Source organism: Haemaphysalis longicornis, unplaced genomic scaffold (assembly GCF_048455015.1).
Source record: "Haemaphysalis longicornis isolate Haplotype H1 unplaced genomic scaffold, Haemaphysalis longicornis Haplotype H1 scaffold_6, whole genome shotgun sequence".
NCBI lineage: Eukaryota > Metazoa > Arthropoda > Arachnida > Ixodida > Ixodidae > Haemaphysalis > Haemaphysalis longicornis.
In genome coordinates, this window is record NW_027526407.1 from 49,163,085 (window position 1) to 49,176,627 (window position 13,543).

The window sequence follows — 13,543 nt, forward strand, 5'->3', positions numbered from 1 at the left end:
CTACGCATATGACTCTTCCCCGTGTATATTCTTTCCGAAAGATAAGAGGCGGACTCCCGTATCCTCGAACGCAGGCGAGCCCAGTTGAGGTTCTTCCGCTTTCACAAAGGCGCCAACGCGATCGTATATTGAAAGGCCATAGAGACCGGACACGCTTCTGCGAAGGGAAACGCATCTGGCGGCTGTGGCCCGCGCGATAAATCCCAATGGCAGAAGAAACGGGGCGAGCAAGTGGGCCGCGTTTTCCGTGTTTATTATTTCCCTCCGAGTTTTTTTATTATTACTGCATCAGAAAAGGTGAGCGAATCTCGTCCTGCTGACGTCAGTGTTGCTTGGGAGCCCGAACCAAAACTCAATTGAGGCAAAACGCAGTTCAGGCAGTAGCGAAACATATACAACGGCGTCCTTCGGACACTGCAAGTCTTTCAAGAAAAAGCGAGATAATAAAATGAAAAAAGTCAAAAGCAAAAATCGGAAAGTGATGCTAATGTGCCGCCGATCGATCGAGCGATCGATCAATCAATCAATCAATCAATCAATCAATCAATCAATCAATCAATCAATCAATCAATCAATCAATCAATCAATCAATCAATCAATCAACTTTTATTCAGCCTTCTTTTCACGAACGTGTGACCAACTCTTACCGACAGTCATTTTGCACAGATGTGTGGGCAACCGGGCTGAATAAGCACCTTCCAATATCTTATACGCAGAGCTTTTGTATAAGCTGGTCGATGCTACAATTTCTCGGTTCCACTATTCCGTAGGTGCATATATATCCCTTAATACGCTGCCTGTACTAGGGACTACAAGTAGGAGAGGAATGGTACCTGGGTGGGGGGAGGAGATAAGGAATTTTTGTAGCTAAGAATGGATTCAGAAAGAACAGGATACGAGCACTTTGAAGTCAAGAAGAGCTGCATTCATATTTGCGGTTGGACATAAATAGGATGAGGATGACGATGATGGTGATGATTATGATGATGATTGTTATGGTGGTTATGTCTATTCGGTTCTTCAATAGAGACCGGGGTGGCCTCAACACCTACGACACCTCTGCGAAAACGGTATGGTTGCCTGTACGCAATATGCGCAGTGATCAGATAGCTCTCGAAGGCAGCAGTGTATTTGTCACGTGCAAATGCAATGTCCAGCATGATTGCGCAACACCCCAGGTCCCCGCGTTATCTCCGCTGCTACGGCGAAGCGTCTCGCCTACTGCGCCATTTATTACTGACCTCTTCCGTGAGTTAAAACAAGGCGTGTTGCTTCCGAGAGCGGGGAACCCTTTGAGCACTTCGAGAGGCATTGGCAGCGTCGAAGTCGGTCTGTGTTGCCAGTAGCCGCGAAGTCAAGCTGTGCTAAGGCAGTCCGCAGTTTAGAGATTGATGGAAGAAACAAACTTACCTTCTGCGCTGTGCTGCCGAAGTCTCCGTTCACGACGTGGGCCAGATCTGCGGGGGTGTTTGGCCGGCTCGACTGCTGACTCTTCTGCTGCTCTCCTGCGACAGTGAGGTACCAGCATTTGCATGCGCAGCGACAGAATCTCGAAGAGGATATTAACGATGATAGCCTTTCCTGAGATAGGTTAACAGTGAAATTTTGCCCCGCTTCTGGGTCTGTCTGTCTGTCTGTCTGTCTGTCTGTCTGTCTGTCTGTCTGTCTGTCTGTCTGTCTGTCTGTCTGTCTGTCTGCTATCAAACAGAAAGACACGAATCATCAAACGAAAGAGGGACAGAAACGCAACAGCCATGAAAGAAATATCGGTCCAGCCACCTTGTACGCGTTGTACGTGCAGTACGCGCGTTCTAAAATAGAATGTGCAGCCAGTGAGGGCGGCCAAAGAACGACTTGGAACGATGCCGACGGCAAATTGTCGATACTTGTGGCCAACACAAGGAGCGACAAGCGGCAACGGTCCAAATAGTGTTGTATCACGGCGGTGATGGGAGCAGTCTGCGTTGAATTTACCCAACCGGCCAAACCGCTTCCGCTCACTGACTAGCCAGCGTCACTATCAATAATTAAGTGACTCTGGCTACTGGCTAGTTTGGCCGGTTTGGCCGGTTGGGTAAATTCAACACAGACTGCTCCCATCCAGTACAGTATTCCGCGCTGGTGTCGTTTGCAACCGCAAAGGGATCAGTCTGTTTTGATTTTACCTAACCGGACAAACCGCTTCCGCTCACTGACAAGCCAGCGTCACTATCAATAATTAACAGTAACTGTGGCTAGTCAGTGAGCAGAAGAGGTTGGTCCGGTTGCGTTAATTCAGCAATGACTGCTCCCACGGCGGCCATGACGGAACACTAATTAGACCATTACCGCGACAAGCAACCAACTGCGCTTCTGAAGAGAGCAAACATGACCACTGAAATGTTTTGAGCGCAAAGAGCGGTTGGAACGCTGTGCGAGGAGCGTGTGAGAAACGCCGCTTTGCGGTCTGCTATACAGCTGGAGCTAGGCGTCCGCATCGGGCCGATCCTGAAGTCGCGAGGGAGAGGCCCGACATGTTCGCGCATTCTTCAGGATGCACCAATGAATCTTCAATTACTCTTGTATGATTTTTTTTTCGCTGTGGGAGTGGGGGAGAAAAAGATATTGGGGCTGCATTGATTATCTCCTAGGTCCCAATTCTGACGCAAATCTGGCATGTTTTTTAGAGGTGCAAGCCGAAATCGCTCTACCCACGTGAAGCCTTTGGAAGTTTCGAAAGCACCTATTGAATTTCAGGCGTTCGAAAGGCGATGCGCCTATGTCAATAGCGCTTTTCATCGCAGTCGGTTTCTTGCATCGCCTCTTACAAATGCAGTTCGATTCCATCTCAACAATGGTAAAGCGCAGAAAAGGCCGGGGAGGGAGTCGAGGACAGGGGGGTAATCTTCCCTTCGTTCAGGCAAAGTGACTTGGTCGAACATTTTACGCTGACGTCTTTGACCTCGGTCAAGGCCAGCATGGAATCGACGTTTCCATCGTGAGTGACATATATAGACGCGCTATGCAAGAGGGATTTCTTGAAAATCCTGGGATTCACGTGTTGATAGCGGATAGCTACCATGAAATCTGAAATATACAACCTATTGAAACTGGCAGGAACGTGGAATATTTACGAAATATCTCGGAAGTACACTTACTACACACCGCCGAGCAACGGGAACAAAAGTTATAAAACATCAAGATCACGACAGGGAGTAATTCGGCACGACGGAACATCAATACGACACACGACAGAACATCAGAATCACGACACGACAAGAATACGACAAGACGACAGTACGACACGTGAAAATACGACAAACTACAGAATTTTTTCTTGTCTTTTTAGAGTGGCCAGCAAGGTATCTAGATTCATCTAGAGCTGGCTATAAGAAGATTAGCTTGAGAAAATGAAGTTAAAACAGGGAAGAGTTTCAAGGTTTGGAGAAGAAACTATATCTTACCCCAATGCCTGCTCACATATCCATAGGATGGAGTAGCCGTGCAAGAAGCGAGATCACAAACAAGAAAAATAACGTCGAAATACTGCACTAATCTTTTCTTTTGTATTCCTTGCCATTGATACTTTGTTTATAACACCTTTTGTAACTTATACTGCCCTCTTATATTAGAGATTCTTACAACAGAAGATACCAAACAATAACCTATTAATGATGGACTGATAGCAGCGCAACCAATATTTTCGTAGCAGTAAACAAGGTCTATACCTTTCTTCACGATTCTCCTGCAACAAAAGGTAAATCTCAGGTTAATAAACACTTCATCTGAATACCGTCTGCTCGAACGCCCCGGCCGCCAGCAATAACAATGGGCGCTTTAAAACCGGTTGGGAAATAACAGAGAAAGAAAAAAAACGTGAGAAATCCGACGCAATAAACGCTTACATGGGAATAGATGAAGCTGAGGTCGCGAGAATACACTTATTCCACCCAGGTCACAAAAAGGTTTTTTTTTTTTAAGTATTCACAAATATAATGAGATTGTCCGGCTCATTGGTGCCCTTTTGTGTGCGTCCTTCTAAGTCTGTTTACGTATGCAGACTGTACTTTCGTCCTGCTGTTTTTATAATTTTGATAGTTACGTCGGTCTGCATATTTTTTGTGTGTAAGAAGGCTGTATTCCTAGACCGAAGGAGAACAGTAGCACCAAGTTCGCGCTGTCGTGTTAACCGAGGGCAAAAAAAATAATAATAATAACGATGATGATGATTATGATGATGATCCTAGACGTGACGCGGCTTCTCCTTTGTTCTAAGGGTTCGCGATGCGGCTGCCGTGGATTGTTGCCGCCCGACTGCGATGATGATGCTTCCGTGTTTCAGCACGCACCCTCTCAAGGCGGATGGCCAGTGCAATCTACACTCCTGTTGCTCATACGTGAATTGCGCTGGCGACGGACATTCCTTGCACGTGTTTTATTCATGGCAGAACACAAACATCCTTCGATCAGTCCGTACCTAAATATCCCACTTCGCCGCGAAGAGTAAACATCTACAACCGTGCGATGGGGGCTTGATCCATTCACAAACATTGAAATGAGCAGTTGAGTCGCCAATATTCGATCCGAAGGCACGACGGATCGCAAACAAAAACCCCCAAGGTCCCGATGAGAACAATTTCGCCTATCGATGTTGGATCGCAGATCGCGTATGTAGGTCCTCGACTTGAAGGACGGGTGAAGGTACCGCGCTAAACGAGAAGAATGAAAAAGAATGCCTAGTAGCTACGAATAGCAGGACTAAAGGAGGTGCATCGGTGCTAATGAAACCACGCCGCTATAAGGGAGAGTTGAACGTACAGATCGACGTTGGCGTTATACCGATCATTGCACCAACCCGTGCTGTTATCGACCAGCCCGTGTGCTGTACGCTGTCCGTGACGACCTGGTGTCATCTGGCCCTGGCAATATGGCACCCGTTGTTTTTCTTGCCTCCCGCCGAGTCGATAAGTCGATTTGAGATCAGTGTGTGGTAATGTGATACAAAAAGATAAAGAGACGGCCAGGTCATCAAGCCATTTCGATCGGAAGGGGTGAGACCTTAATGCCACGTGCGGAAACAATTTCCTTATCATGTTCTGTTTGTTCGTACGGGAAATGAATAAATTTGCACCGATCAAACCCTTTCAGCAAAACCCCTTGATCTTAGTTTGCTCATTGACGTGCATTCAATATGCGTGACTGCTGGCTACTATTGCCGTAAGCAGGCAAAACATGATACCGAAAATGGAAGTATACTTCAGGGACGAGTGGGCTGAGGATTCAATAAATGTGCAAGAAGTGCTTTTTTTATCTGTAGCATTCTTTTTATAGTAACCTTGTGGTTTGGGGGGTCGGGATCAACGTTTCAGCCATGCTTATCATGCTTCGAAAAAACCACTAGCGCCATGTGCCTACCGTAATAGCGAGCATGAAGACAAAGTGTATATACGCAAAGCCATTCTAAGCCACTACCATTAGCGGCACGGTTGATAGATGTTAATATTTGTCACCGCATATGCTCTTGGGCAGCTTTAAGGGACCTGACAATACAGAAGCAAAAATTAATGCGTTAGTTAAAATTCACTTGCAACTCTTTTTTTTTTTTGCAATAGTAAATAAAAAAACCCAAGTTAAAAACAACGTAGGAGAGAGACGAGATAAAATTAAAGGGAAAACAAAAGAGATAGAAAAAGGTCCCGGCTCGCTCTGTCGCCAGCGGTTCCGAACACAACAAAAACAAAATAAGAAAAGACCGTGTCTGGTTGCAAAGCGGCGTCGGAGAGAGGTGAAGTAAAAACAGAACAGAAAAATTGTACATTCTTCTCGCGCTGTCGGGAGCGGCACCCGAACAAACTTAAAACAAAACAAAGAAAATGACGCTGTGTGGCGAGGTGGACTGCGCCTGATTGCTGCCGTGACAGCTTCCTGCATGAGGACTGCTACCGGCACTATACGACAATTTCCTACAGGGAGCTTTGGCCCGAATCTTCTATGCTTAGACGGCAAGCTCAGGGAAAGCACTGAAGGTGGCATACGTTTCTCTGAAGGAAATGCAGCCGGCTACAAAGGAACGCTTACAGCTATCTCAGAAAATTCTCAGTTGAAAACAAATTCGTCCTCGTTCAGCATGTAGACAACCTTACTCCCGGAGTCCAAGTGCACGACGTTTGTAGGACATTTGCAGTCACTTGTGACGTAGTTCGTAACATTCATCGTTGAGTCATGTTTGCAAGCTATCGTTTCTGGCTTTTACACGTCGCTTCAACGTCCCCGCTGAGCTTGCGACAAGAAAATACGCAGTGAATATATGTTTCATGCCAGGCACGCGCTGAGTCACTATAAGTAGCGTCGGTCACAAAGCTTGGGCATCTTAAGTGGTTAAAGAGTGCACATTAACGAGTGCAACTGACAAAGGAAGACAGATGTGCTGAACTGCAGCTAAGTTCTTATTCAGCGCACAATGACACGTATATCCGACAGAGCCAATAGGAAGACTACACTCTGGGACAACTTAAGAACGATAACGGAAGTTGCCCCTGTGCCTCATTCCCGCAGCCGGTTGTTCCTCCGCACAGCAAAAAAGTGCCTTAGTGCGAGTATTTTGAACGTGACACGAGTCGTTTCCGTTATTTTTCTCACTTAATTTGCTTGAAAATTCCTGCAGCAACGACAACAAAAGGAGTGTGAAAATGCAGGCGACGTTACGCAAGGAGCGAAACGTCGTTTCAAAACGAGCGCGTGGGTTGACATCCGGGTCCGTCACTCCGGCGGAGCGATACACTACATTAGGTATTGCCGTTCTTAACTGGTACCCGAGTATAGCAAAACGAGATGCAAACACTCATATTCTCGCCTTCTGTCCACTACATAGCTTCGTTAGCGCAACCTGAGGCATGCGAGAAGATAAGTGTTCGTGTCTGGTTTTGTTGGCCTTATTGACTGTGCCAGGGTATACATTTTTTCTTCGTTTAATAAGGACTTTGTTGTAGTTAGCACCTCACCCTGTCTTTATTTCTTACTTATCCTCGTCTACGTGCACCCTTAAACCTTTGAAGATGCCTCAACAGCTAACCCACGATCCATCCTCGTAGGATCGTCCACGTCAGCAGCGCCGCAAAGGTAGGTGGCGGCCGCGGCAGCGTCCTTAACCTGCACGTTTTTTTTTTTTTTTTTTAGGGGCGGAGTACCTTAGGACCGCACAATGTCCGTCCGCGTCCGTGCGCATAGCATTTACAATCGCAAAAAATCACACAGGCACCAGCAGGATACGAGCCTGTGTCTGGTAGACCAGGCGGAGTTAGTGTCAGTCGTCTTCCCATTGGGCTACGACCGTGAGTTAGAGCCCGAGAGTGAAACGGCTTACTCCCTCGTCTGTAACGGCGTGGAGTACCTTAGGACCTCCCAATGTCCGTCCGCGTCCAACCGTGCGCACACCACCATCAAGCGAAAATCAAGCGAAATTTGATTTGAGCCGTTAGTTGCTGTTTCATTTAGGGAATAATCAAGGTGCAACTCACGGCTCAAATCGAATGACGATCGGGGCGCAAATCGGATGTCACTCGGGGCGTAACTTGAATGTCATTTTGAGTCCCGGGACTCTGCATTCTCGTCATCATCTACGGAGTGGAGATGCTGCCATTTTTTGTTCTGTCTGGCACCGCTTGCTACAGCGGGAGGCGAATTTTTATCTTTTGTGTTTGTTGTTATCTCTGCTGTTGTTTATCTGCTGTTATCTCGCCTCTCTTGGACGTTGTTCTTAACCCAATGTCATGAATTTGTTTTGTCACTTTTAGCGTTTGATGGGGCACTGAACACTAATTAACACTTAATGTCTCTTACATAAACGCCGAGTTGTCTCATTCGTGTGTCCTATCCACCACATTGTTGTAACTTGCGAGCTTGCACAAAAATGCAGGGTTGCTGTCTGAAGTGCTCGCCATCGCCATAGACTTCCTCGCTCGTAAAAACATCACGGACCATGCAATGTTCGGAGTAAGCAAGGGGAGGATAAGTGTGGTTAAGGAGGAACTCACCTAGGAGGAAGGATATCGAGTTGACAACGTGCAGAGGCATCTCGTCGCTTGAAGAACAGCACGAGGAGGACCCGCGGTACGAGCGCGGCGAGCCGCCGGCGACGAAACCAGGAGGTCGCGCCGGAGATCGGGCCGCGGGTCTCAGAGACCCACGACGTGAACGCTCCACTGCTGATTCTGTCTAACCTCCTGAGGGACAAGTCTTGCGAGAGAGGCGAGAGACCCTGCACTGGTCACTGTTCTTGAAATAGTACAGATACGATCCTCTCCTGAATACGAGAATTTCGTGGGCTGGTACTGCGCGAACACTGTGTTCCAGTGGTCGAGGAGGTCCTGGTACACAAATATCTTACGCACACACAAGGTAATAATCTCCCGTAGTCACACGGATGCCGTAGAACAACGAAGCAGCAGTGAAAAACGGAGATATCTGTCCATCAAGAAGCTCAGGCAGTCTTACGAGCGCACGTGTTTCTTTAAACGTTTTTGTGTTTCTTCTCGAAACAAGCCACAAGGTAAACTCCGCTTGTTAAAACACGACGCACGTTGGATGAAGTCAGGATCATGCTTGAGCTTGGGACTCAACAGCTGTCTATTTGTACCGCGGTAGACTTGAGAAAGATGGGTCACAAGACCGAGGTCACCAGCATCACTGCTCACTTAAAGTACCGTCCACAGCTTGGTTACTTGATGTAAATCAACGTCGAGCCGGCAGTTCAAAATATCTTTCGTCACTGTCAGTTGTAGCGGGCGTAAGGTTTCAGTCGACGAGCTTGAAACTATTTGTTTCTGCGTGCCGAGTTTGGCGGTAGTAACATTTCAAAGCACGTTCACCATTCGACCGCTGCAGTTGGCAAGTCGCCGAATCATTCTTGCGACACCAAGGAACCACATAGAAAAGGGCCGTAGGTACTGGGTAACAACGTACAATGGTTTTTGTGAAGGCAAACGTATTGCGCAACGACCGAAAACGGGTTGGGGGAAATGTCCGGTCCTAAATAGGGATCAATTAGTGGCATGACAGCAGACATCCCATTCCTTCTTGTAGTTATGCCCTATTGCTCTACGATCTCACTCTTCCATTTTGAACAGCATTCAGGGATAAAACCACACAATATTTCACGTCAACGTAGATTTAACGCTCCATAATTTGTCCAGCCGCTATTTTGCGTAGAACTGATTCGTTTCTCATGGGTGCGTACGAAACTTTCTTGTGAGAGCTAATGCTTGTGTGGGTTAAATCACGAAGAACATTCCTCCAGGACTAAGATTTGCGCTAAAGCTCCCACACGTCTAGCAATGAACAAACTAACTGATCCTCAAAATTGAGCACTGAGAACGCTTACACTCGCTCGCGGGACGGGTAAGAAACATTTTTATATAAACATGTCGGCATTTCTGCATTTACAAAAAGAAGGTACGTTGAACTTAAAAGGCTGCTTGAAGCCAATTCATATTATATCAGCACTGATATTTTCATTAAAAGAAACGACGTATTAGGCCGTGTTCAGTAACTCACAGTACCTTAGTGAAGATTTATCCACCGCTAACAATGCCTTCAGGTGGCTACTTAATCAGCACTTGCACTTGTGGAATCAAAGAACTTGGGGCTATCTGACACGTAAAGTTGAAGCACTCGATTATTCAGACTTATATAAAGTAGGCAGCACCGGTTGCAGAAATTTCGCGGAGTAAAAACAGATATCAGGTTTAACGTCTCCTAGCAATGAACGCTCCTCCCAGACATTTATGTGAAGTGAGGTTGATTTCAAAGCAAAACTTAAAGGATACTGATGAAGAACGGCGTGCTCTGGTCTAGGTAAACCCCACCGTGCCTGTAAACTTTATTCTCAAGTGTAAATTTTCAGTGACGCCGATTGCTTTGTTTTAAGCAAATTTTTCTACTCTTCCTGGCGCTTAATTTTTAGGAGCGTAGCACACACGGCGTTGACCGTTTACAGAGTAAGTAATTGTGAAGTGTGACGCGTAATATCTGCCTGCAGCGTACCAAAAGGGGTTAGACGTTCAGCCGTTCATAATCGTTTCTACTGGCGCCTTTGATTCCCTTTTCTGCACGCTGAAGAACATTTGAAACCGAAAGGAGTGGCAGAGCGTCAAATCTTGAGGGCACGAAGGATTGCTCCTTAGAAAACGAACCACTGTTGTCAAATTGATGAAAATATGCACCTGCGTGCCCTATGTGATTCTTCGCTCGCGCTAAATTCAGACGACACAAAAACTTGGCTCTCAATCTGGCCTGCAAGGCACATAAAAGTCAAATTCGAGTAAACTTAATCCGCACGCCTCTTGCAAGAACATTTTTCTCTCGTGGTGTCACACTGCTTGCAAGTACTTTATACAAAACATTAAGAAGTACTTTGAAAGGCGTTATCACAGACTGTCTTCGATCGCCGAAAAAATGTCGCTAAGGACCACTAAATTTTTCCCCACCATCAGTCGTCGTTTAAAGACGATAGATGCGAAGCCGTCGTCGAGAGTCAAAGGTCCAGACACGCCTTGCAGCTGTTGATGTCAAAACTCGCCTACATTGAAGAAGGATGCATCCGTGCAAACCTTGAATTTTTATGGGGCTGGCAGTGCTTGATAATCCGCGCGAAGTCTTTTGGTATGCACACGCTAGCACATCACCAGGTAAAGACACTTTGAACCATACGACACTGTTTGCAAACCCGCAAATGACGTGCTGTGGCACCCGTCACTATGACCGCAGGAATGGGCACGTGGGATACAGTGGGACAGAATCAGGACAGATCAATGCCGCGGCGCGACATTCATGTGGCACTCGAGGGCCATACACGGAGCGCGAAGACGCTCCTGGCCCAACCTCGAGCCGTTGTGGTCCGCGCCGGGCTCAACATGCGGCTAGGGGATACGGGCGGGCTGGGGCTGAGACGGTTTATTGATGACATCGCGGCGGTGTCGACGACGCCCTCTGGCTGGCACCGTGCGCAGCGGTCGATGTCCGGTGACGGCTGCTGCCAGCTCCGCAACCGTTCTTTTCGTCCCTTCCAAAAGATCGCGACGTGTTGGGCTTGGGCGGTATAAGTTACACTGATATAAAACAATACTAATTAAATAGGATACAGTTTCTTATTGGGGTGCCTTAACGCCCAAGATCTCTCTTTATGTATGTCTGTGCTTCATTCTGCGCTGCCCCCGGGCACCCTGTACCACATGGTATGGGAGTGTTCGGCAAACCCCAAAATTCCTAGAACGGCTTACCCTTCCCGTGAGCAGTGGGAGAAGGAGCTGTCGAGCTTTCGTCCCGACTCCCAGCTTCGGATGGTGGAAGGGCCGGAGCTGCTGGTGCCTCTAATGGAGTCCTGAACTGATGATCCCACCCCACTTCACAATGCTTGTAATAAAGTTTCGTCTGTCTGTCTGTCTGTCTGTCTGTCTGTCTGTCTGTCTGTCTGTCTGTCTGTCTGTCTGTCTGTCTGTCTGTCTGTCTGTCTGTCTGTCTGTCCCTGGGTTCAGCCACCCAGCCAAGAGGGAAAAACGCCTGAACCCGAAGTATATATACGCTAGACCATCCCAAACTACTACAAATGCTGCTATGGCTCATACATGTCAACATTATGCCGGGCACAGGAAACCTCAGGATTGTTCGAAGTAAAATTGGAGTGCGTAACAGGGAGTGCCAGTGTTCCTTTGACTAAAATTGAGCGTTGGTTTGATTTTTATGATAGCAAATGAAAAAAGTGTTAAAACAGTGTCAAAGAAAAGCAAGATCAAAGCAAACACTCAAACAAAAGTGTCGGCTCGAAGTGTTCGAACCACAATAGAAACCAAATGCGCCAACAGATGGGGCACGAGTATTGTGAACGAGAGAGAGAGAGAGAATAAACTTTATTTCAGGGAATATCAGTGATTATACATCTTGAAAGTGGTGCTCGTGGTTAGGTCGCCTTGATGGCTGTCAGCGCTAACTGATCAGCGACCTCGGCAGCCCTGGCGACCATGCGGACCTGTAGATCCGTGTCCGAGCTGCGCAGCGTGGCCTCCCACCATTCCTCGGAGAGTATTTCGAAAACGAAAATTTTTGTGCCAGCCCAGATGAAATAAAAAAACCGAGTTTAATTGAGTAAACGTCTATGGGATACATCATTGGAGGACCGAGAGAGACTGGGACGAGCGTGAGGGATGGGAGGATGAACGAGCAGGGGACGTTAGTTGGCAGGGGCGGCAGAACACTATGGTCTTTCGACGAAACCTTCAGCGAAGCAGGTAGATACGCGGCTATTTTTTTAACACGATAGTGTTTTCATCCGGACACAAAAAGAGATCAATGCCGTCATATCCGTCACGGAAATAACGCCAGTTCAGCGAAGCCAGCGGCCTGTAAAGGGTGCACCCCTGCACGCAGGGTCTTCTTGCGGGGAAGAAACCTTTAATACTGAAGAGTAAGTTATACTCAGTGTTGTTTGTTTTCGGGTTTTATATTTAACACGAAAGTGTATTATGCCGGGATACACCAAATTTCACTGACGTCATATCCGCCACCGAAATGACGCTAGTACACCTTTGCCGAAGCGACCCGCCAGCAGGACGTCACTCGCCAAGCACACCCACAAGACGGCCGCCGACCCGCAAATCGTGCTCAGCCGCAGATATCGCTGCACATCTCACTTTTGTGTTTTACCGATTCCTATGACAGAGGGATCAACCACAGTTTTTTATGGATAAAACCGCTGTTGGCAAAACGACAGGTATTAGCCGTTGAGAATTACGAGGACAAGCAGGCATTTGTCCTGCGCGACCAGTTTGTAAAAATCAACACCTTCGTACAGGCAGAAAACTCGCAGTAAATTTCCGTATTTGTACCAAACGATAAACTCCGTTCATTGCAAGGCTGACTTCCTTATTAAACGGGCTCATACATTCAGCGAACCTTCCTTCCTGTAGCAGTAGTAATAAAGGCTTTATTTTGCCCACAAGTTGTGCAGATTGCACCACTGAGTTATTCACTCAGTCATGTGGACAGCGGGAGCCCGATGTTTTGGGATGTTGGTGTCTTCAGCCAACTGGGCGAGGGCCTCCTGCACAAGGGGAGCTGGGCTAGAGATGACAGCCTCCCACTCAGGGAAGGATAATATGCTGAGCCTCCAAAATATAAACAGGTTAAAAATTGACTTTGAATGCTTTGATTTCAAATCATAAAGTTATGTAAAAGCAGAAAGTAATTACACGAGATAATTACACAAGATAATAACAAAATATAAACACACTATATAATTACAAGAGATCATTACCTCAACATTATTCTTGCGTTATCTGCCCTTCGCTTTATGTGTATGTGCGTTGGTGTAATTTTTCATTGAAATATTCGAGGGGTAATATTGTTGAATATTATCGTTAATTAAGATCGTCATTTCTTCTACAATTTTGAACGTTTCTCTATTTTATTAGCTCTGGATTTTATGTTGTGAGATTATTTATACAGATAGTAAAAAGTTATTCTCTATGTTATTTTGTTATGGGACAGTCCTGTGAGTAGCGGTGGAAGCTGT

General features: G+C 46.7%; 1 protein-coding gene across 1 annotated transcript in view; it reads right to left on the reverse strand.

Annotated features, from left to right (window-relative positions):
* The window catches only part of LOC144142607 (anoctamin-4-like), a 97,920-nt gene extending 87,075 nt beyond the window's left edge, over positions 1-10,845 (reverse strand). The window contains exons 1-2 of the mRNA XM_077674240.1: positions 8,013-10,845; positions 1,411-1,505 (exon numbers count right to left, since the gene is read on the reverse strand). Coding sequence (XP_077530366.1) covers positions 1,411-1,505; positions 8,013-8,052 — 135 coding nt within the window. The 5' untranslated portion in view covers positions 8,053-10,845. The remainder of the gene's footprint in view (positions 1-1,410; positions 1,506-8,012) is intronic.
* Between the last annotated feature and the right edge of the window lie 2,698 nt (positions 10,846-13,543).